We start from the raw sequence: 22,543 nt of genomic DNA, 5'->3' as shown, positions 1-22,543 counted from the left end.
CTGAAACCTCATGGTTCCTAGTCAGATTCGTTTCTGCTGCACCACAACGGGAACTCCTAAAATGGACAGTCTTTTGCCACACAATATCTGTCCTGCATCACTATCATGGGTTTTGCCATATCTTCCTAATGAACATAGCATTAAAAAAAGAAGAAAAAGGGAGTTCCCATTATGGCTCAATGGTTAATGAACCCAACTAGTTACCATAAGGATGCAGGTTCCATCCTTGGCCTTGCTCAGTGGGTTAAGAATTTGACATTGCCTTGAGCTGTGGTGTAGGTGGCAGATACTTCTTGGATCCCCTGTTGCTGTGACGGTGGTGTAGTCTGGCAGCTACAAGCTCCAATTAGACCCTTAGCCTGGGAACCTCCATATGCGGCAAATATAGCTCTAAAAAGACGAAAGACAAAAAAAAAAGAGAGAGAAATGACTTATTTAAAATGCTAAGACTTTCGAGACTGACATAGTACCACAATCTGTGCCCAAAAGTATGGTCCAGGAGTTCCCGTCGTTGCACAGCGGAAACGAATCCAACTAGGAACCATGAGGTTTCGGGTTCGATCCCTGGCCTTGATCAGTGGGTTAAGGATCTGGCTTTGCCATGAGCTCCAGTGTAAGTTGCAGATTCAGCTCGGATCTGGCATTGCTGTGGCTCTGGTGTAGGCCGGCAGCTACAGCTCTGATTAGACCCTTGACCTGGGAACCTCCATATGCTGCGGGTGTGGCCCTAAAAATGACAAAAGCCAAAAAAAAAAGTATGGTATGGATTTTTTCTTGTGTGATGAAATTCACAAGCAGCCCTCCTATTGTATCTTTCATCAAATTATTTTTTAAAAATTGATGAAAAGTTTATATAAAACCGTAGATTTTAGTCTCAAGGCATAACAATTTCTTGTACTTTGGGGAATACCTGCTACAGTAAATTTTGGCAGAGACATATACTGTTGTTGCTGTATTTAAGTACAAGCAACAACATTTAATGTGAAGAAGCCTTAGATAGTAAGCGTTTGAAAAGGGTATAAGCAAGGTGAAAAACACTGAAAGTAGCAGAGAACTTCCTTAAGTGAAGTTTTAGGAATGTGGTCTAGACTCCTGCCAGGCAAATCTTTTTAGAAGCATATTGGCAAAATCTTTGCAAGATATGATCTCTGACCTCTTGCTTGTCTGCTCCATATTCCTTACGTTTTTGAAGCACAGTAAAATAAAATGTTTTGGATTAGGAAATCAGCTAGCCCTAGCCCATGGCATAGGATAAAGGGAAAAATTCTAATTTTAAGCAATCTTTTAAAGTTTATCAGAATTTATAAAGGTGATGTAATTGATGCATTAAAAAATCTATAGAGGAAATATAAACAAACCTTTTGAGGTTTGCTGACACATTACTTTTTTCAAATTGATTAGTTAATGGAAGCTTTCAGGACAGGGTTATTTTTCAAAGTTAATTTTGATGACTTGGTTTCTGGCAATTTGTATGCTTTAAAGTAATATGGCAATTTATTCCTCTGATAATAAGGTCCCAATTATTTTGACCAACCATCTTAATACTTAGGAGGAGTAATTAGATAGTGTGCAGAAAGAAGGTTTTATTAAAGATTTCAAAAGTTCAAAATGAAGCAGTCCAAAAATAGTCACTTTACAGAAGTGCACCTTACACACAGCTGTGTGTTACATAAATAAACTTGACAGGAATGCACATTCCTTGAACAGGAGACCACAGCCATTGAGACACAAAATCATTGCTGGGCTATAAATTAACAGTTTATATTTTTATATTTGGTTCTTTGTTAGATTTTGTCAACTATTGGTGTTGGCAAAGTGTATTTACAGTTAAAATAACTTACTTTTTCAATATCCAAGTATAAAATGACCTAGAGTTGGAACTTTGAATGTTGTTGTTCTGAGACATCAGGGTTTTTTCCCTGAGTCTCAGTGAAGGTTTTCACATGATCAACAAAATAGTGTAAACCATTATTTTAAACTACATTAAAATGCCTCCCCCCCTTTTTTGCTGGCGTAGGGGTTGGGAGGCCACACTAGTGGCAGCATATTAAGGTTCCTGGTCTAGGGCTTGAATCAGAGCTGTAGTGTCGAACCAGAACCAAGCAGTGCCTGTGACCTACACCACAGCTCACGGTAATGCCCGGATCCTTAACCCACTGAGCAAGGCCAGGGATCAAACCTGCATCCTCATGATGCTAGTCAGATTCCTTTCTGCTGAGCCACAACAGGATCTCCTAAAATGCTTTTTAAACATTAAAAAACAAACAAAACTTTGAGTTCCTGCTGTGGCATAATGGAATCAGCACTGTCTTCTGCAGCACCACGAGGCAGGTTCAATCCCCAGCCCGGCACAGTGGGTTAAAGTATCTGGTTTTGTCAAAGCTGCACTGTAGGTCGAAACTGCAACCCAGATCTGATTCCTGGCCTGGAAACTTCCACATGCTGCAGGGTGGCCAAGAAGAAAAAACAAAACAAAGCAAAAAAACATTTATTGAGAAGAAACTTAAACGTAAAATAATTCCAAAGTATACTAACTGTGCAGTGAACCTCCATGTGCTCATCTAGACTCAGCAGTTACTAGGGCATAACTAGCCTTGTTTGCTCTCTCTCTGCCCTGTCCCTTACGATTTTTTTTTTCTTTTTCGTCTTTTGTTGTTGCTATTTCTTGGGCCGCTCCCGCGGCATATGGAGGTTCCCAGGCTAGGGGTTGAATTGGAGCTGTAGCCACCGGCCTACGCTAGAGCCACAGCAACGCGGGATCCGAGCCGCGTCTGCGACCTACACCACAGCTCACGGCAACGCCAGATTGTTAACCCACTGAGCAAGGGCAGGGACCGAACCCGCAACCTCATGGTTCCTAGTCGGATTCGTTAACCACTGCGCCACGATGGGAACTCCCCCTTACGATTTTTAAGAATGTCCCAAACACCATCATTTGTCTATAAATATTTTAATATCTTTAAAGATTTATGTGTCTCTTAAAAATCAGAGTGAAAAACCAGCATAGTGATTTTCCTTTTTTTCGTGGTTTGTAGACCATTGCTGACCCACAGTGATTTCCAGGTTCACAGAATGCATACGTAACTATCATTTAACAATCACGTGACACTCCAGGATTTACGGAGTTTCAATAATTGAAGTATAATCTACCCAAAGAAAAATGCATAAATATTGTGTATAGCATGCCATTGCAGGCATCCCCAGAAGTCTCTTTCACTCTTCCTCCCAGAAAGAAGGCTGTCACCATGGCCTTACCCTTTGTCATCCTTCACATACTGTGAGATCGGTTTTTGAATATGTAAATCTCATTAGATCACCTTATTGTTTTAAAAACAAAACAAAGAAAAACATAAATCCTTCAAAGACTTATTTTTGCTCTTTGGGTGAAGTGTAAACCAACATGGCTTATAAAGGAGAGTTGGAGTTCCCATTGTGGCGCAGTGGTTAACGAATCCGACTAGGAACCATGAGGTTGCGGGTTCGGTCCCTGCCCTTGCTCAGTGGGTTAACGATCCGGCGTTGCTGCGGCTCTGGTGTAGGCCGGCAGCTACAGCTTGGATTCGACCCCTAGCCTGGGAACCTCCATATGCCGCAGGAGCGGCCAAAGAAATAGCAAAAAGACAAAAAAAAAAAATAAAAATAAAGGAGAGTTGCTGTCCTTCTGACATTCTGCGTAGTTTCAGTTGTATGCCGCGTCCCCCGCCCCCCCCCTTGTTCTAGTCCTCCATATTTCAAATTTGTGTATATGTTCCTCTGTCTAAGCTTTGCACTATCTCCACTCAAATCCTTTGTCTTCTTTGAGATAGCTCTGTTTTTTTTTGTTTGTTTGTTTTTGTTTTTTTTTTTTTTTTTTTTTTTGTCTTTTTTGCCATTTCTTGGGCCGCTCCTGCGGTATATGGAGGTTCCCGGGCTAGGGGTCGAATCCGAGCTGTAGCTGCCGCCTACACCACAGCCACAGCAGCGCGGGATCCGAACCTCATCTGCAACCTACACCACAGCTAAGGCAACTCCGGATCCTTAACCCACTGAGCAAGGCCAGGGATCGAACTCCCAACCTCATGGTTCCTAGTTTGATTCGTTAACCACTGAGCCACAATGGGAACTCCTGAGATAGCGCTTTTCTTGACTTTCTGTCTCTTCATGATTTATAATCTGTGCTTCCTTTGTGCCCCTCCAATTTCCTGTACTAATGTTGGAGCATTAATTGCACATTGTAATTTCCTCCTAACTTCTTTGGGAATCGGGAGCTGGTAATCAGGTGCCAGGTGCTGTAGTGTAGACAGTAGATATGATTAATAGGAATTTAGCAGAAGTCAAAGATTATTGGGTAAATTATTTAGGAAAGTCCTCATGGAGGAATATGGTGCTTGAATTGGACCTCAAAGGAAGCATTCATGAAGATACAGTAATGATCTGCCATTGTAGGTAGATTAAATCTGTTGAATACCCTTGGATCTAGTCTTGTGAGGATCCATTCTATGGGAAAAAGCCATGACAAAAGTGAGATAGATGTACATTCTTCAGCATTGCTTTTGCATGACTTAATGAAACAAGCAGTGGACACCATCACTCCTATAGGAGAAAAGCATGGAGAGAATTTACAAAAGATTTTTTTTTTTCTTTGCTTTTTAGGCCCACACCTGTGTTATATGGAAGTTCCCAGACTAGGGGTCGAATCGGAGCTGTAGCCGATGGCCTACACTGCAGCCACAGCAACACCAGATAGAAGCCACATCTGCGACCTACACCACAGCTCACAGCAGCACTGGATCCTTAACCCACTGAGTGAGGCCAGGGATCAAACCTGCATCCTCATGGATACTAGTCAGATCTGTTTCTGCTGAGTCAGGACAAGGGCTCCCCACACAGCATTTTCTAATCTCTTACTCTGAGGTGGACATAGGAGAGTTTTACCCCGTTTTCTGCAGAGCAGGGACGGGCCTCCCAGGAAATCAGTAGCAAAACTGTGGCTCATTGGCTCCATCACGGTTTCCTCTAATATTTTTAGGCCATGCTCCCTCTGATGCATGAAAAAAAGCCTCATTTCCCCACCCCAGGAATTTCTAATAACTCACCCGTGGGGAGGAGGGCAGAAATCTACCTCCCAAGTTGAGGTTCACTGCATCTTCGGCCAAGCTGTTGAATTTTACTTTCGACAGCTTGAGATATAATTTGAACTCTGAAAAATCAAAGTTGTCCTTATTTCCCAAGTATGAAATACCATAACATTGGAACATTTAAAACCATACCACAGGAGTACCCTTTGTGGCTCAGCAGTAACGAACCACAACAGGAAGTCCCACAAAAGATTTTTAAAGAACCTAGTTGTATTGGAGTACCCTTGTGGTGCAGCAGGTTAAGGATCCAGAATTATCACCTCTGTGGCTTGGGTTTGATCCCTGGCTAGGAACTTCCATGTGCTATGGGCATGGCTAAAAAACCCAAAACTTCTATATATGCTAATTTCAGAGTTTACCACCTACCTTTGTAAAATCCTACTGGGCTTCTGATGGAAAATGCAGCAACAACTAGGTGATTCCTGAATAGGTTATAGAATCTTCCATAAGACTCTTGTATATAGTGTTGGAGAGAATGGCCTGAGTAGTCTGCCCATGTCGTGACTGTCTCTGCTCTCTTAACTGACAGTACAAGTGGGGACTTTAAGCTCTTTTCACTATGTTTGCAGCATGTTGGCACTCAGTAAACGTTTGCATCCATAAAGAAAATGTCAAGATTGAAATACAATTTCTTGCATTTTCAGTATTTTTAAGATGTCTTAGAATAGCTGTTTAAAAGTAAAAAATGCATTTCTTGTGTTTCGAAACACAGTGCTGATTTAAAACTATTTATGAAAGTTTGCTTTGCCTGTTAGGTAAAAAGACTAGACCTAGCAAAAAAAAAAAAAAAAAAAAATCTCCCCTCAAATTTTAAGAAAAGGGGTCATTCATGTTTAAATATAAATAAACTTTCTCTTTTGGCGCTCTCTGTGTTTCATTGGTGTGTTGGGGTGTTAAATCCTAGTTGAAATAACCACCTCTGAATCCTCAAAAAATTAATATTTTCTTCTCAGTTACTTACATATTTTGTTCAGCCTTTATAGCACTCTTGAGTTGTGTTACACTTGCCATGAGACTGAGCTCCTTGAGGATGATGGCAGGAATTATATGAGAATTACAACCCTCTTCAGCCTCCCAGCAAGTCCTCTCTCAATTGCTATCCTGTGTTCTCTGTCCCCACTTCTTAATTTGAGCCAATCTGTGGCCCTTGTTGGTGATTTGTATATTTATACACACACACTCTCTTTCTCTCTCCTGATTGTGGTGATGGCTTCACAGGTGTATACATATATCAGTATGTAAAAATCATATAATTTAAATATGTGCAGCTTGTGGAATGTCAGTTATGTCATTAAAGCTGTGAAAAAAAAATCCTGACAAGACGCCCACCATCAATACGTCATTACTTAATCGAGCCGTTTCTTCAGGAACTGTTCAGACCTTGTACTTTCTTACCTGCTCCTCCTGTTGGCATTCATTCCCTTAGGCTCCAGCTCTTATGCCTGGAAACTGGCCAGCAGGGCAGATGGACCCTCTGCTGTCTATGTGCTCGGAGTCTCATGGGCACAGCTGCAGATGTGTATCTCTGTCTCCCTCCCTCTCTGTCTCTCTTGCTCACATACACACACAGTTGCTAGTGTAAATGAAGGTTACTTAAGCAGCAAATTCCAATGAAAAAGATACCAGGCGCTCTGTTGATATTTCTGAAAGTGTATATTCTTAAGACCACAGCATGAGGATTAACAGAGGTAATTTGGTTTCCCTCTAAACCAGAATCGCTGGGGGATGGGGCTGGATATCTACATTTTTAATAAGCTCTCTCTACCGTTATACTTATGTACCACCACAGAGCTAGTAGAGTGCTAAGAACAAGCTGGAAATCAGGGTAGAAATAAAAGGGCAGTAGAAATTGTTCTTCTGTATAGTTTGTTTTAGCGATTGCGTCCTTGTGTTATAGAGATGGAAATTTTTTTTGGTCTTCTTTGGGCCGCACCTGCAGCACATGGAGGTTCCCAGGCTAAGGGTCGAATCGGAGCTATAGCTGCCAGCCTATGCCACAGCCACCCCAGATCCAAGCCACATCTGTGACCCTACACCACAGCTCATGGCAATGCTGGATCCTTAACCCCACGGAGCAAGGCCAGGGATCGAACCTGCATCATTATGGATTTGTTTCCACTGAGCCACAAGGGGAACTCCAAGATGGAAGTGTTTTGATCATCAGATAGCATTTTGCTAATGGATCCAGGTATATCCATTTAATAGGTTAGAATTTATACCATGTCTATTTAACTTCTGTAATGAGAGTTGGGTGAAGATTACATACTTAACGTTTTTGATAAAAATTTTCTTTTTCCACAGAACTCAACAAAAATCCAGTGGAAGGCTTTTCAGCAGGTTTAATAGATGACAATGATCTCTACCGATGGGAAGTCCTTATTATTGGTCCTCCAGATACACTTTAGTAAGTATAATGAAATGACATTTGGAAGTGGAGCTCTTTTAATTAATTGAACTATGTTATTTTGACAAACTAAAGTGTCCCAGTTTGTAAAAGTGATTGCTAAATTAATCACTTTTAACTAATCACTTTTTTTTTGGTCTTTTTGCCATTTCTTGGACCGCTCCCGCGGCATATGGAGGTTCCCAGGCTAGGGGTCTAATCAGAGCTGTAGCCACCGGCCTACGCCAGAGCCACAGCAACGTGGGATCCGAGCGGCGTCTGCAACCTACACCACAGCTCAAGGCAACGCCGGATCGTTAACCCACTGAGCAAGGGCAGGGATCGAACCTGCAACCTCATGGTTCCTAGTCGGATTCGTTAACCACTGCGCCACGACGGGAACTCCAACTAACCACTATTAACTGATGTAATGATAGACATCTGAATGTGTCTGTCGTTACATCAGTTCAACTGAATGTGGTATTATCAAAGAGCAATAGAAAAAGATGGAATTTCTTAAATATATTATGTAATACATTTTTAAAGAATATATTATGTATATTTTTCCCCCTGTTCTGAGTGGTTGCAGACTAACAAACTTACTGATATTTAATATTCTTTAAGATGGATCATGACTATGTGATGTTAGTGACTAGTACTAGTTCCATACTTTTAGGAGAAGTTGAGGCACTGGGGGGAAAAAATGCAGCAGCCTTCTCAAAGCTATACAACAACTGAAGGGCAGGAGGGACTTTCTCACTTACCTGTGGTCCTTGTTGGTATATCAGATAAATTTTTGGTGATGGCCATGTAGTTTTAGTATAGATATTCTGAGAGCGTAACCCCTTCCCCTCTGTAAAACAGCTAATGGAAGAGAACATTCTATACCAGAGCAGACAGATACATGACATGCAGAGTTGAGTTGTAGTACTGATTTGGGGATTTTCTAAAAATGATGTCACAGTTGTTGCCAATAAAAAATTTTGGTGATCTAGGAGTTCTCTTGACACATCAGGTTAAGAATCCAGCATTGTCACTGTGGTGGCTTGGATCTGATCCCTGTCCCACAACTTTAACATGCCCTAGGCACTTCCAAAAATTTGTGTGTGTGTGATTTATTTCCCAGTGTTATATGTGCACTGGTAATTGTTGCAAACTAAAATAACTCAGTTTAGTCATTCTACAGCGTTAGTTTGGTAGATAACAGTAGCAAATGAAAAACATTGTAGAGTTATTCCCCCACACCCTCATTATTATTTGAAAACAAATTTCTTACCAAATTTTGCACATAAAATCATACATAAAATGTGGGTTATGGACTTGATGAGGTTTTATTTGTCTGGGTTTTAAACTGAAAATACATTGTGTGAAGGTTGCTCAAAGGAGACAGCTATATTCCAGTGACAAAATCTTGTTACTCTTAGCGTTGATATGCAGCAAGGAGAGAAATTCTTCTAAACTAATGTCCATGTAGAGGATTAATTAGGCATTCAGGTTTGACCTCCATCTCTAAAGACCTCACAAAATTCTTACACTTTTTTCATGCAATGATGACAGGAATCTCTAAATATTAGCTGGTTTGTTATATATGTTGTGTCTTTGCAGCTTCACCAAAAAGAGACATTTTAATACTCATTGTACTAATTACCAGTCCATTCTTTCCATCAATAAAACCTTTTTCGGGCCCTCTGTATATGTTTAAAAAGTGCAGGCTGTTGGAGTTCCCGTCGTGGCTCAGCGGAAACAAATCATGAGGTCGCGGGTTCAATCCCTGGCCTCACTCAGTGCTTTGAGGATCTGGTGTTTCTGAGAGCTGTGGTGTAGGTTGCCGATGCGGCTCGGATCTGGCATGGCTGTGGTTGTGACCAGCACCTGTAGCTCCAATTGGATCCCTGGCCTGGGAACCTCCATATGCGGAGGTTGCGGCCCTAAAAAGACCAAAAAGGGCCGGGGGCGGGGGGGAGTTACCAGTTAGTTAGGTTTATATTTTAGAATGTGCCTCAAATTACTAAGTACCATAACTTTAGAATTATGGATTTTATTTTCCTTCAGCTTACTTGTATTTTATTTCTGCAATAAAATATGTTTTTAACTATTACTCAAAAATTTTTTTGAAGTTCCCTTGTGCAACAGATTAAGGAAGCATTGCCACTGCTATGGCTTAGGTTACTGCCGTGGTGCAGTTTCTATCCCTAGCCTAGGAACTTACACATGCCCTGGGCACAGCCAAAAAGAAAAAAAAATTTTTTTTGTTTGTGTTGTAAAAAATGGACTGGAATTTATTAGGGCCTGACTGTATCCACCTGAAGTAGGGAGATCAACAGCCTTTGCTGTGGGGGCAAGGGGAGAGAGAGAGAGAGCACATATGCCTGGGGCAGGACCCTGAGAAAAGCAGAGGCAATTAGTCAGAAGAGGAACAGTGCTGTAGAGGTAAGCTTTCTAAAATGCTACCCAGAATCAAGCATTTAATGGTATTTATTGATAAAACAGGAAATGACTGGTGTTCTTGTGTGTCATGTTGGTGGTGTGAAGAGGATAGAGATCCAGAGTTGGCAGTGGGTTAAGGAGCACTATTGGGCATGAGTATATACGCCTTGAGTGTAAGTAGCTGCCTGTGAAGAGAAGCAGGCTGGGGAGGAGGGTATAGAATTGAAAGTAGGTTAATGTAGGCTTAGATGGCACCCCAAACCTAAGTGATTAATTCATCACTTAGTAATTATAATTAGATCATTTATGTAATGGAAAGAATGAATACTATACCAAAATTCTTAAAAAGCTGGTGAGATATTTCAGTGGTGTCTTTAGCGTTTGTGTAGTCACTAGAGGGCACTCTCTTTACAATCCACTTAATAATGGTACATTCAGGCATTACTTTGAGATTGATAGTTGCATGAGTATTAATTTAATTATACTTATTTTCACATAGTATTAAGATTTTATTACTGCATTTACTATTAATTAATCTTTCTGGTTCTGTTAAGAATAGATTCTCAAGGGAGTTCCCATTGTGGCGCAGCGGTTAAGGAACCTGACTAGTATCCATGAGGACACAGGTTTGATCCCTGGCCTTGTTCAGTGGGTTAAGGATCCGGTGTTGCCGTGAGCTGGGGTGTAGGTTGCAGACATGGCTCAGATCCTGCATTGCTGTGGCTGTGGCATAGGCCAAAAGCTGTAGCTCTGATTCCACCTGTAGCCTGGGAACCTCCATGTGCCACGGGCGTGGCCCTAAAAAGCAAAAAAAAATAAAAATAAAAAAATTCCAGCCCCCAAAACCCCCTAAATTTTATAAATTTGTATTTATGAGTGGTGAAATGTGTACCTTTTATCTCTTTACTCTTTTTTTCTTTTGTCACTAATGGCTAGTCAAGAAGTTATGTGGTTTTGTTTTTTTTTTTTTGTCTTTTTGTTGTTGTTGTTGCTATCTCTTGGGCCGCTTCCACGGCATATGGAGGTTCCCAGGCTAGGGGTCGAATCGGAGCTGTAGCCACCGGCCTACGCCAGAGCCACAGCAACGCGGGATCCAAGCCGCATCTGCAACCTACACCACAGCTCAAGGCAACGCCGGATCGTTAACCCACTGAGCAAGAGCAGGGACCGAACCCACAACCTCATGGTTCCTAGTCGGATTCGTTAACCACTGCGCCACGACGGGAACTCCTCAAGAAGTTATGTTTTATTTTGTTTCTTACCTCTGGCTGTGACATGAAGAATTTGAAGAGTCTTTTCCTTTTTTTTGTCTGTGCTCACTGCATGTGGAAGTTCCTGGCCAGAGATTGAACCTGTACCACAGCAGCAGCTCAAGCCTTTGCAGTGACAATGCCAAATCCCACAACACTGCAGGAGCACTCCTGGAGAATTTTTTTTTTTTTTTTTTTTTTGTCTTTTTGCCATTTCTTGGGCCGTTCCCTCGGCATATGGAGGTTCCCAGGCTAGGGGTCGAATCGGAGCTGTAGCCACCGGCCTACACCAGAGCCACAGCAATGTGGGATCCAAGCCGCGTCTGCACCCTACACCACAGCTGACAGCAGAATCTTAAGATTATTTGTATTTTGTAGTATTGTCTTAGCTTGAGTGGATACAGAAAATGAAGAGTTGGCTAACCAAACTCCCTGATTAATGTTCTTTTACGGTAATGAAGTTCTTTCACAGTTCTCGTTAAAACTTAGAGGCACAAACCGTATATTCTGTAATGAAATTTTGGAGGAAATGAACCGAGTTCCTTCATGGCTTAGAAATTGATCAATGGCTATTCCACGTCATTTATCATTTAGCGCTTAAGAAGATGAGTTTTTAGGAACTGTCTTTAACTCCCTGAGTCTACCACTTTTATTATCTGTATGACTGAACAATTATTTAAACTTTGTCTTGTTTCATTTCTAGGGTAAAACTCTATGCCTAAGAAGTGTTCAGAATGTTCAGTGTTCTGTTTTAATAGCAAAAAATTTGGAAGCAGTCAAATATGAGTATAATGGCTAATTTGTTGAATGTAGCCGATAAACAGGAGACAGGAATCAACAGGAATGTATATAAGAGAATAGTGTTAAGCAGAATTTTCAATAGCAGCATTTGGCATATCATTTAAATAAAATAAACAGGGCAGAATGAAAGGCTGTTATCCTTGTAAGATTTTTATAATTTTAGTACAAAAACAGTAAGGGAAGCCTCATGGAAGAAACTTTAACTAGGCCTAGGTTTCTCAACCCTTTCAAATGTGAAACTATTGGTTGCATACCTCTTTTTAAAATCATGCTATTAATATCCGTGATGAAGAGAATATATAGTGGAAGGAAGGATATTTTTTTTTTTTTTTTTTTTTTTTTTTTGTCTTTTTGGGCCGCTCCCGCGGCATATGGAGGTTCCCAGGCTAGGGGTCGAATTGGAGCTGTAGCCACCGGCCTACACCAGAGCCACAGCAACGTGGGATCCGAGCTGCGTCTGCAACCTACACCACAGCTCACGGCAACGCCGGATCGTTAACCCACTGAGCAAGGGCAGGGACCGAACCCGCAACCTCATGGTTCCTAGTCGGATTCGTTAACCACTGCGCCACGACGGGAACTCCGGAAGGATATTTTAATTTGTTGATGCTTTTCATAAATTTTCGTTTTTACTTAATCATACTAGCATCTTTATGTAGTTGAAAAATTTGTGAATATATAACATGTTAATGTTTAGTCTACTGTGTTTTGTACTCTGGGTTTTTTGAGTTCCTTTTTGCTAACTTGGCTATTCACTATTCAAATTCAATTTGGGGCTACTGATCTAGGCTGAAAAAAAAACATATGGGGTAAGAGGGTACGAAAGGTTAAGGATCTGGCATTGTCTCTGTGTCGGTGCAGCTTCGATCCCTGGCTCAGCACAGTGGATTAGGATCTGGTGTTGCTGCAGCTGTGGCATAGGTTGAAGTTTCAGCTGAGATGCCATCAGATTTCATCCCTGGCCTGGGAACTTCCATATGCCATGGGTGTTGCCAAAAAAACTCCCAAAGCAAAGCAAAACTGAAAACCAGTAGAAGATTTCCCTTCTGGAGCAGCAGGTTAAGGATCTGGTGTTGTCTTTGCAGTGGCTCGGGTCTGGCATGGGTTTGATCCCTGGCCTGGGAACTTGTACGAACCTCAAAGTGAGGCCAAAGAAAAGGGGGGGAAAAAAGGTAGGATTTTTACAGGTGTTAGAAAAGTTAACAATTCCACCTGTAGAAGGAAATTATAGAATTGCATGATTGGTTCAGAATGGGTGAGGACATTGCAGACAAGAGTCAGAATTTTATCCTTTAAACTTCTAAGGGTAGTCATATTAATTAAATTTGATTGAAAATAATTTAATAGACTAAAACAATTTTTCATAATAGGTATTCCAGTCAGCTAATATAAAGCTTTCAAATGGATCTGATAGCAGTCAAAATTCAGGGACCTAGGAAAGCTAACTTAGTATCAGAGAAAAGCCGTAGCACTGAGACAGTTTATGGGCTTTGTGGTAGCTGTTTGATGTCCTTTTACATAGTTTCTTGAATATGTAAAGAAATACATATACAGATATTTGTGGATTTAACTATTCTCTCTCTTGTTTTTTAACCAGAATCCATAATCAGAAATATTTTTACATCATTACCCAGTGTATACTTATGTGTATACATTTTATGAATAGAAAGAAATATGTATGTAGGTTATATAACCGAAACAAACTACTTGTGATAAGTGCCTATATTTTCTTTTTTCTTTTCTTTTTTTGCTTTTTCATGCTGCACTTGTGGTATATGGAGGTTCCCAGGCTAGGGGTGGAATCAGAGCTACAGCTGCTGGCCTATACCACAGCCACAGTAACGCCAGATCTAAGCCACGGCTGCGACCTACACCACAGCTCATGGCAACACCGGATCCTTAACCCACTGAGCAAGGCCAGGGATTGAACCCCTAACCTCATGGTTACTTAGTTGGATTCGTTTCCGCTGCGCCACAACAGGCACTCCAGTGCCTACATTTTCTGTCTATTTTTATTTGTTTAAAAAGAAAACTGGTTGGCCATCCATTTCTCCATCAGTCTGCAAGGACGTTGTTGTGGAGCTGTCAAGGAGAAAAATTACCATGGCTGCTAGTTCTTTGACCAAACCTCAGATGCGTGGCCTTCTGGCCAAGCATCTGCGATTTCATATTGTTGAAGCATTCATTGTCTCATTGAGGGTTGCAACTTTATATAAGTTTGCTGTGACTGAACCAAGAAGGAAAGCATACGCAGATTTCTACAGAAATTACGATTCCATGAAAGATTTTGAGGAGATGAGGAAAGCTGGCATCTTTCAGAGTACAAAGTGATTTTGGAATGTAAAGAAGTTCTTTGGGTTGAGTTCCATGAAGTTTGTCACTTAGCTGTTTTCCTGAACTGTGAAAACTATGAGCTTCAAGTATCTGGGCTAAGAAGTAGTTTCTCTTGATAAATAAATAGTTAACAAATACTGTGAAAAAAAAAAAAGAAAGAAAGAAAACTGGTTAGTGACTCATTTAATTAGTTTTGTAGCCCCAGTTTGAAAAACTATTTCATGTAATTAATATGTCCTAAGACCAATTTGGCACTAACTTAATGCAGTTGGGGTAACTTGGGATAAGAAGGTAGACTTAGCTCTTACCAGTGTGATATACTTTTCACGAATGCTGTTCTAGTCTCCATTTTCCTCAAGTCTTACCAGTGTGATATACTTTTCACGAATGCTGTTCTAGTCTCCATTTTCCTCAAGTCTTCGTGTGTTTCCTCTTCAATCGGTAATCTCAAATTATGAAAAATAAGGCCATAAGGCAGGCCTAAAATCTGTCATTTTTTCCTTCTTAAAATTAGATTAAAAATTCAGTTCCTCAGTGGTACTAGCCAGATTGCAAGTGGGTGGTGGCTACCATATTGGACACTGTAACTGTAGACCATCTTCAGTGTGCAGTAAGTACTATTGCACAGCATCAGACTTTGGACAATCACTAGAATTAAACTCCTAGAGAGACTTCATGCTTTGTTTACTCTACTGTACCCTGGTGTCTGACTTGTAAAGACTGAATAAATATTTGTTAAATGATAAGGTGAGTAAATGGATGGATGGATGGACCAATGGAAGGTCAGCACAGATGTTCCCAGAGAGGGAACAAGAAAATACATCAGCTTTCAGAAGAGAAAAGCCTTGTTGTGTTTGTAGAACAGAAAGAAGACTGGCTGGGAATTCCTGTTGTGGCTCAATGGAAACGAACCCAACCAGGATCCATGAGGATGCGGGTTTGATCCCTGGCCTCACTCAGTGGGGTAAGGATCTGGCATTGCCGTGAGCTGTGGTGTAGGTTGCAGATGTGGCTTGGATATGGCGTGGCTGTGGTGTAGGCTGGCTGCTGCAGCTCTGATTGGACCTCTAGCCTGGGAACTTCCGTATGCCACAAGTGCGACCCCAAACAACAGACAAACAAAAAAACAGGAAAAAAAAAAAGAAAGAAGACCTACTGGATCAGACTGAAGATTGATAGGTTGAGATCGAGATAGAGAAATTGGCAACTTGATTCCTATAGACAATGTTAAATTTTAATTAAACTTTTGAAGTATGTATGTATGTATGTATGTGTTTGCTTTTTAGGGCCGCACCCACGGCATATGGAGGTTCCCAGGCTAGGGGTCCGGTCAAAGCTACAGATGCTACACCACAGCCACAGCAATACCAAATCCAAGCTATGTCTTTGACCTACACCACAGCTCATGGCAATGCCAGATCTTTAACCCACTGAGCAATGCCAGGGATTGAACCTGCAACCTCATGGTTCCTAGTTGGATTCGTTTCCGCTGTGCCACGATGGGAACTCCGGAACTCCAAACTTGAATTTTAAGTGCAGTGGGAACTGATAGAAAGATGCGCAGCACAGCAGTAATGTGGTCTGATCTGGATGCTTTTTAAAAACTGTTTCTTTAACTTTACTGTTTTATTGAGTTTAATAAGGTGGTAGGTATGACAGTTTGCTAAACAGAGTATTTGAGTTAAGTAAACTGCTTGAAATCCAGATTATTTATTTCATTTGTAGTTTTAGCACTAGCACCCTTGTTTTATGTTTAATAATTATCTTACTTACAAGCAGGAACTTACAGGTAAGAATTTGTCTTTTGTTTTCCAGTGAAGGTGGTGTTTTTAAGGCTCATCTCACTTTCCCAAAAGATTATCCTCTTCGGCCTCCTAAAATGAAATTCATTACAGAAATCTGGCATCCAAATGGTAAGTTTATCTAGTTTTACTTCTACATTTGCAAGTATGATGGCATTTCAATGACGTTTTCAAGATCAATAAGTATGAAGTGGTTCTCATTGGAATTGCATTGGAATTTTTGTACTAAGTTCATTGTGTTCCATTATACACATGGGCTAGTAATCTTTAGAAGAGAATGAAGGAGTAACAGATCATGTGGGAAAAAAATCGTTTATTTACTTTGTTTTTAGCTCTTTTTGAGACTCATGTTGTTCCAAACTAGAGGCAAGATTGGTGGATGATTCTCAGTATTAAATAGAGCTCTTATAATTGAGGAAATAATTTTCAAGGTATTAGGTGACTTGTTGGCTGTTAAAAAGAGTATAGAAGCAGTTAAACTTAGATTTTTAATTTTTATTTTCTCATCTTAGCTCCTAGACTATGGACAAAGATTGACTTTTTATGTATATTCTGAACTGTAACAAAGGAATGTCAGAGTCCCTGTTGTGCTCAGTGGGTGAGGATCTGGCCTTGCCGCAGGTGCCACATAGGTTGCAGATGCGGCTAGGATCCGGTGTTACGTGGATGTAGCATAGGCCTGTGGGGGAAGGATTGGGAGGGGAAGACAGACTAAATAGCCAGGAGATAGAGGATTTTATCAGTGGCTCTGGTAAGACACAATGAAAGCTTAAATAATGGCAGGACGAAAAATTTAGTTATTTTCACTTGTGGACTATGAGATGTGGGTGGAAATAGAGAGGTAAGAACTTATTGATGGACCATTTACAAAATATTTATAGACATAAAACCACAGTGAGATACCACTTCACATGTACCAGGATGGCTGTAATCAATAACACAGATAATAAAACAGCATTGGGAGGACACAGAGAAATATGAACCCTCATACATTGCTGGCAAGAATGTATAATGATGTAGCCACTTGGAAAACAGCCTTATAACCCAGAAATGCCAGTCCTAGATAAATAAACAGGAAAATGGAAAACATAGGTCCACAAAATACTTGTACATGAATGATCGTAGTAACAATATTTACACTTGCCGAAAAGAAGAAACAGCCCAAAGGTCTATCACTTGATCAGCAGTAAAACAACATGTGGTGTATCTGTATAATGGAATGAAGTACTAATACATGTTCCAACATGAGCGAATCTTAGAAACATCAGCTAAGTAAATGAAAAGGCTGCATAGTATATGAGTCCATTTCTGGAGAATGTCCAGAAGAGGCCAATCTATAGAGACAGAAAGTAGGTTGGTGGTTGCCTAGGCTTGGGGGAAGGTTGGAGGGAAATGGGGAGTTATTGCTAATGGGTATGGTATTTCTATGACGAATATATTCTAGCTCTTTTTGGAGGTTTACGGTCTTCTGCCAGCATTCAGTATGGGTTGTGTACGAATCGTTTACATGTAATGGGGTTTTTTTTCTTTTAATATGTTTGTGGAAGAAGGTCAGTGCCATGTCTTACTCCTCCACCATCTTTTTTTTTTGGGGGGGGTGTCTTTTTGCCTTTTCTAGGGCCACTCCCGCGGCATATAGAGGTTCCCAGGTTAGGGGTCGAATCGTAGCTGTAGCCACCTGCCCATGCCAGAGCCTCAGCAACGCGGGATCCGAGCCATGTCTGCAACCTACACCACAGCTCACGGCAACGCTGGATCCTTAACCCACATTGAACCCGCAACCTCATGGTTCCTAGTTGGATTCGTTAACCACTGCGCCACCATGGGAACTCCCACACAAACATTTAATATCATGTTCTCAAAGAAAATGACTTGGAAAAGTCCTTATGTGATAAGTGAGGAAAGGGTCACAATACTGTGTAAGTATTTTATGGGAACTTTCTAGTGCTATTAGAATTTTTGTTGCTTTTATTCTTGCCTCTTGATCTATTTATTTAATTTCAGCTAATAGATTGTACTAGCAGGTGAAAAGTGAATTGGAAAGAGGAACCTTAAATTACTTAATAGCTCATATACAAGAAAGACACTGAAGGCAAGGGTCTTGTATGTCGCATTCACTGCTGAACTCCCTGTGTCAAAAGGGTGCCTATCACAGTTATATCTGTCTGTCTGTCTGTTTATCTATCTGTTTTGTTGGACTTAGGTGGGTATGAAATATGTATAAATAATTGTCATTGGTTGTTTATGAGATTTGAGAATTTGGTTGAAAAAAGTTTTACCAAAATTTTATACTTTTCTGTCTTTTCCAACATTTCCTCAATGAGTATGATTTTTATAGTAGGTTAAATTTCACCATAAAAGTTTAGTGGAGGAGTTCCCGTCGTGGCTCAGTGGTTAACAGATCCGACTAGGAACCATGAGGTTGCGGGTTTGGTCCCTGCCCTTGCTCAGTGGGTTAACGATCCGGCGTTGCCTTGAGCTGTGGTGTAGGTTGCAGATGCGGCTCGGATCCCGCGTTGCTGTGGCTCTGGCATAGGCCGGTGGCTACAGCTCCGATTAGACCCCTGGTCTTGGAACCTCCATATGCCGTGGGAGCGGCCCAAAGAAATGGCAAAAAGACCAAAAAAAAAAAAAAAAGTTTAGTGGGTGTTATAATTTTGATAGTTTCACTAATAGAGGGAGTATTTGTGTCTTGCAGATGAGTTTGTGTGTTAAGACACCCTCCCTCATTTAATTTGGTCAGCAGTTAATTTGTGGATTCGATTTTTAAATAGTGGGGGTTTTTTTGTTTGTTTCTTTCTTTTTCATTTTCTTTTTTGGCTGCCCTGCAGCATTGGAGTTCCCAGGCCAGGAATCAGATCTGAACTGCAGTTGTGACCTACACAGCTGCGCCAGTGCGGGATCCTTTAACCCATGTTGCTGGGCCTGGGATCGAATTGGCCCTGCATGGACACCACTGATCCCATTGTGCCATAGCAGGAACTCTATGGATTTTAAAATTGTTTTATAGAATAGAGACCTCAGAATGTTATTTATGTTGATGAATTTTCACTGAATATATGATGTTTTCCTTTTGTGGATTTGAATACATTTTGCCTAAAATTATAATTTTGCCTTTATGTGATTTAAAAAGTATATTATGTTACTTTCCATTTTCTCTTAGGAAAGTCTGGGGATCTTTGACTATCACCAATTTAAATCAGTATGTTAGTGGGGAAACTAGGAAATTATTATATAGAAACTCAGTTCTGGTTTTTGGACCATATACTTTCAGCAAATGAAGAGCAAATTCAATAGATGCCATTTATTGTTTCATTGTGTTTATTCCATGTAACTGCTAGGCACCATGTACATACTAGGTATCTTAAAATTTTGCACAGATGAATAAGATAGCTTACATTCTTTTTGGGTTTCACAGATGGATACTATTTGGGAAAATCTGTGATCTTCCTAAAAATTAAGAGGTTCCATTTTGGAAATTAACTTCTGAATTTACTCAGTGGTACCATTGTATCCAATTTTATACAGATGCCATAAGAATCAGGACCATATGTATAATATATATTTTATGTATAATCACATTTTAAGTATTTAAAACAGGAATCTTATTCTCTAATTTTGCAGTTGATAAAAATGGTGATGTGTGCATTTCTATTCTTCATGAGCCCGGAGAAGATAAATATGGTTATGAAAAGCCAGAGGAACGCTGGCTGCCTATTCACACCGTGGAAACCATCATGATTAGTGTCATTTCTATGCTGGCAGACCCTAATGGCGACTCGCCTGCTAATGTGGACGCTGCGGTAAGGCCCTGCACAGCTCTCCCCTGCCCTGTATCTTCATATGTCTGTATGCGTGTCTGTATTGATACATCTTTTATTCCTCTGAATCTTTTCAAAAATAAGGTAGACATAACTAAGCTTTCCCAGCAAGTACTTGTCCCTGCATCTTTTAAGATTGAAGACACTACCTTAACATAGCTAAATAAGGATTGTCATGTCCACGAAAATATAATATCAAGTCCCTCTTGAGTCCATGTTATTATTTCCAATTTTTATTTATTTATTTTAAATTTTTATTTGTGTATTATTTTATGGCTGCACTCAAGGCATATGGAAGTTCCTAGGTCAGGAGCAGAACCCGAACTGCAGCTGCTGCAATGCTGGATCCTACTGTACCACAGGGGGAGCTTCCAAGCGTTTGTTTTTAAAACTTTCAGACCCAGAAAATTTTGCATTAATTAAAACAAATATCCCTAAACCCTAAACCTAAACTCAAAAATTGTGGAGATTGGGAGTTCTCATTGTGGTTCAGTGGGTTATGACTGACTGGTATTCATGAGGATGTGGTTTGATCCCTGGCCTTGCTCAGTGGGTTAAAGAAAGAATCTGGCGTTGCTGTGGCTGTGGTACAGGCCGGCACCTGCAGCTCCCAGCCTGGAGCCTAGCCTGGGAACTTCCACATGCCATACATGTGGCCCTAAAAAGACAAAAAAATCAAAACAAAGCAAAAAATAGTGGCGATTTTACAACTTTGTTCTTATTATTTTTTTCTAAACTTAGAATTCAGGTCTTCGCATTTAAATACTTCAGCATGTCATGTTGCTATGGCTGTGGTGTAAGTCGACGCCTATAGCTCCAATTCGACCCCTAGCCTGGGAACCTCTGTATGTCACAGGTGCAACCCTGAAAAGACAAAAAAATAAAAATAAATAAATAGATACTATAGTATGTATCTTCTAAGAACACGGGTATTTTTCTACATAAGTATGGTACCACCCTGTCACAGATACAGTTCTATTATATAGAATCTACACAGACAGTCTATATAGATTTTTCCAGTATTATTCTTTATAGCATCCTTTTTGTATGTGTGTATGGGGAAAATCCAGAATGTAGGAACCCATGTTCTATTTGTGCTCATGTTGTTTAGCCTCCTTGAAAACCTAGATAGTCCTAGTCCCTCAGCCTTGTATTCTTCTGTGAAAATCCTTTTTTTTTTTAAAAGGGCGAACCTGCAGCATGTGGAGGTTCCCAGACTAGGGGTCTAATCAGAGCTATAGCTGCCAGCCTATACCAGGAACACAGCAACGCCAAAACCAAGCATCGTCTGTGACCTACACCACAGCACATGGCAATGCCAGATCCTTAACCCACTGAGTGAGGCCAGGGATCAAACCCACTACCTCATGGTTCTTAGTTGGATTTGTTTCTGCTGCCCCATGACAGGGAACTCCCTGTGAAAATCCTTTTGTTCTTACACTTATTATTGTAACCTTTGTTAATGTATATGAAGCCACGGGGGTTAAAGTCACCTTTTTTCTTTTACTTAGACCTATGTAAAAACTTGGGGGGAAAAAACCCTGCATATATATACACCCCCTTTTCAAATCTCTGGCTTTGAAATTTTGAATTTAGTAATTGAATTGAAGTAAATATTGGCAGAAAACCATTCTAACTTTATATTTATAGTCAGGTATCAGTCAGAACAGCATAGGGGTACACCTATGCAGAATTGGTTCCATGTAAGAGTGTGTGAGTAATAAGACATATTAAACTAAGAGTGAGTTGGAAGAAGAGAGGTGTCATTTAAATGCCAAAGTGAAGAAGTAATTACTTTCAGTACCAGTACCCACACTAGCAGCTCTAATTCTAGTGGTCTTCAGTGCATTTATTTTCAGATCTATGTATCATCACCCTTCTGCCATCAATTTGAGTCTTTCTTACTTCTTACCTGTATTATTGAAATAGCTTTCTGTCTGAGCTCCCTGTTCTCAGTCTTAGTTCTCTAGTTCTCTCTGCTCTTTTTTGCCTCTTGAGACTGACCCCTCCCTCTTTGCTGGAATTACTCCTTTCTTCTTAAAATTTCCTAAAAATGATAATGGACTAATTACAAACCTAATAATGTTTAATCCAGAAATACTTCATCAGATGTCTATAAATCTCTGTACATTTCAGCATTGACTTTCTGGGGTAGCCTTGCTTTGAGAGCAGATAGGTTGTTCACATCTTTTCCTCTGTGAAGGAAGGTTGAAGACTTGTATATTAGTCTTTCTGTCCCAAGATGGATGATAGATGGGGGAATGGGGAAACCTGGCATTTTTGTGAGAATTTCCTGCTGTTTACATGATAGGTAAAATCAGCTCTGTTCTCATGTGAAACTATGCTGATGTTGTGTTCTATCCCTTTTGCATGTGCTTGGCAGTGATAGTGATATGCTCAGTGTCACGTGTCCTGTCCTCCCTGCCCCCACAGTATCATCTCAGTGTGATGCACTCTGCCAATCTGCTCTATGTAGGAGGCTCTTTTATGTCTACTTTCTTTTCTGATTGCTTCCTGTAGAGAGAGTTGGTGATCCTTCAGATAGCCTGAATATCTTATTTGTAAGCTGTAGTTTCCTTTTCAGTGTAATACAAAACCTTTAGGGCCT

General features: G+C 40.5%; 1 protein-coding gene and 1 pseudogene across 2 annotated transcripts in view; both read left to right on the top strand.

Moving 5' to 3' along the window:
- The window catches only part of UBE2G1 (ubiquitin conjugating enzyme E2 G1), an 84,741-nt gene that overhangs the window by 52,748 nt on the left and 9,450 nt on the right, over nucleotides 1-22,543 (top strand). For both annotated transcript variants that reach the window (XR_014821622.1, XM_021067700.2), the window contains exons 2-4: nucleotides 7,419-7,521; nucleotides 16,128-16,225; nucleotides 19,739-19,917. Coding sequence is in view for 1 of the 2 variants with exons in the window: in XM_021067700.2 (XP_020923359.1) it covers nucleotides 7,419-7,521; nucleotides 16,128-16,225; nucleotides 19,739-19,917 (380 nt within the window). In the remaining variant the exon portion in view is untranslated. The remainder of the gene's footprint in view (nucleotides 1-7,418; nucleotides 7,522-16,127; nucleotides 16,226-19,738; nucleotides 19,918-22,543) is intronic.
- Nucleotides 14,036-14,479, top strand: LOC102157773 (cytochrome c oxidase subunit 6C pseudogene; annotated as a pseudogene).

This window comes from Sus scrofa, chromosome 12, assembly GCF_054392235.1.
Source record: "Sus scrofa isolate SSC_HxYL_T2T_F1_AM1 chromosome 12, Sscrofa_HxYL_maternal_Yorkshire_Landrace_v2.0, whole genome shotgun sequence".
Taxonomy (NCBI): Eukaryota; Metazoa; Chordata; class Mammalia; order Artiodactyla; family Suidae; genus Sus; species Sus scrofa.
The sequence above is the reverse complement of the archived record's forward strand: the minus strand, read 5'-3'. Positions and strand labels throughout refer to the sequence as shown.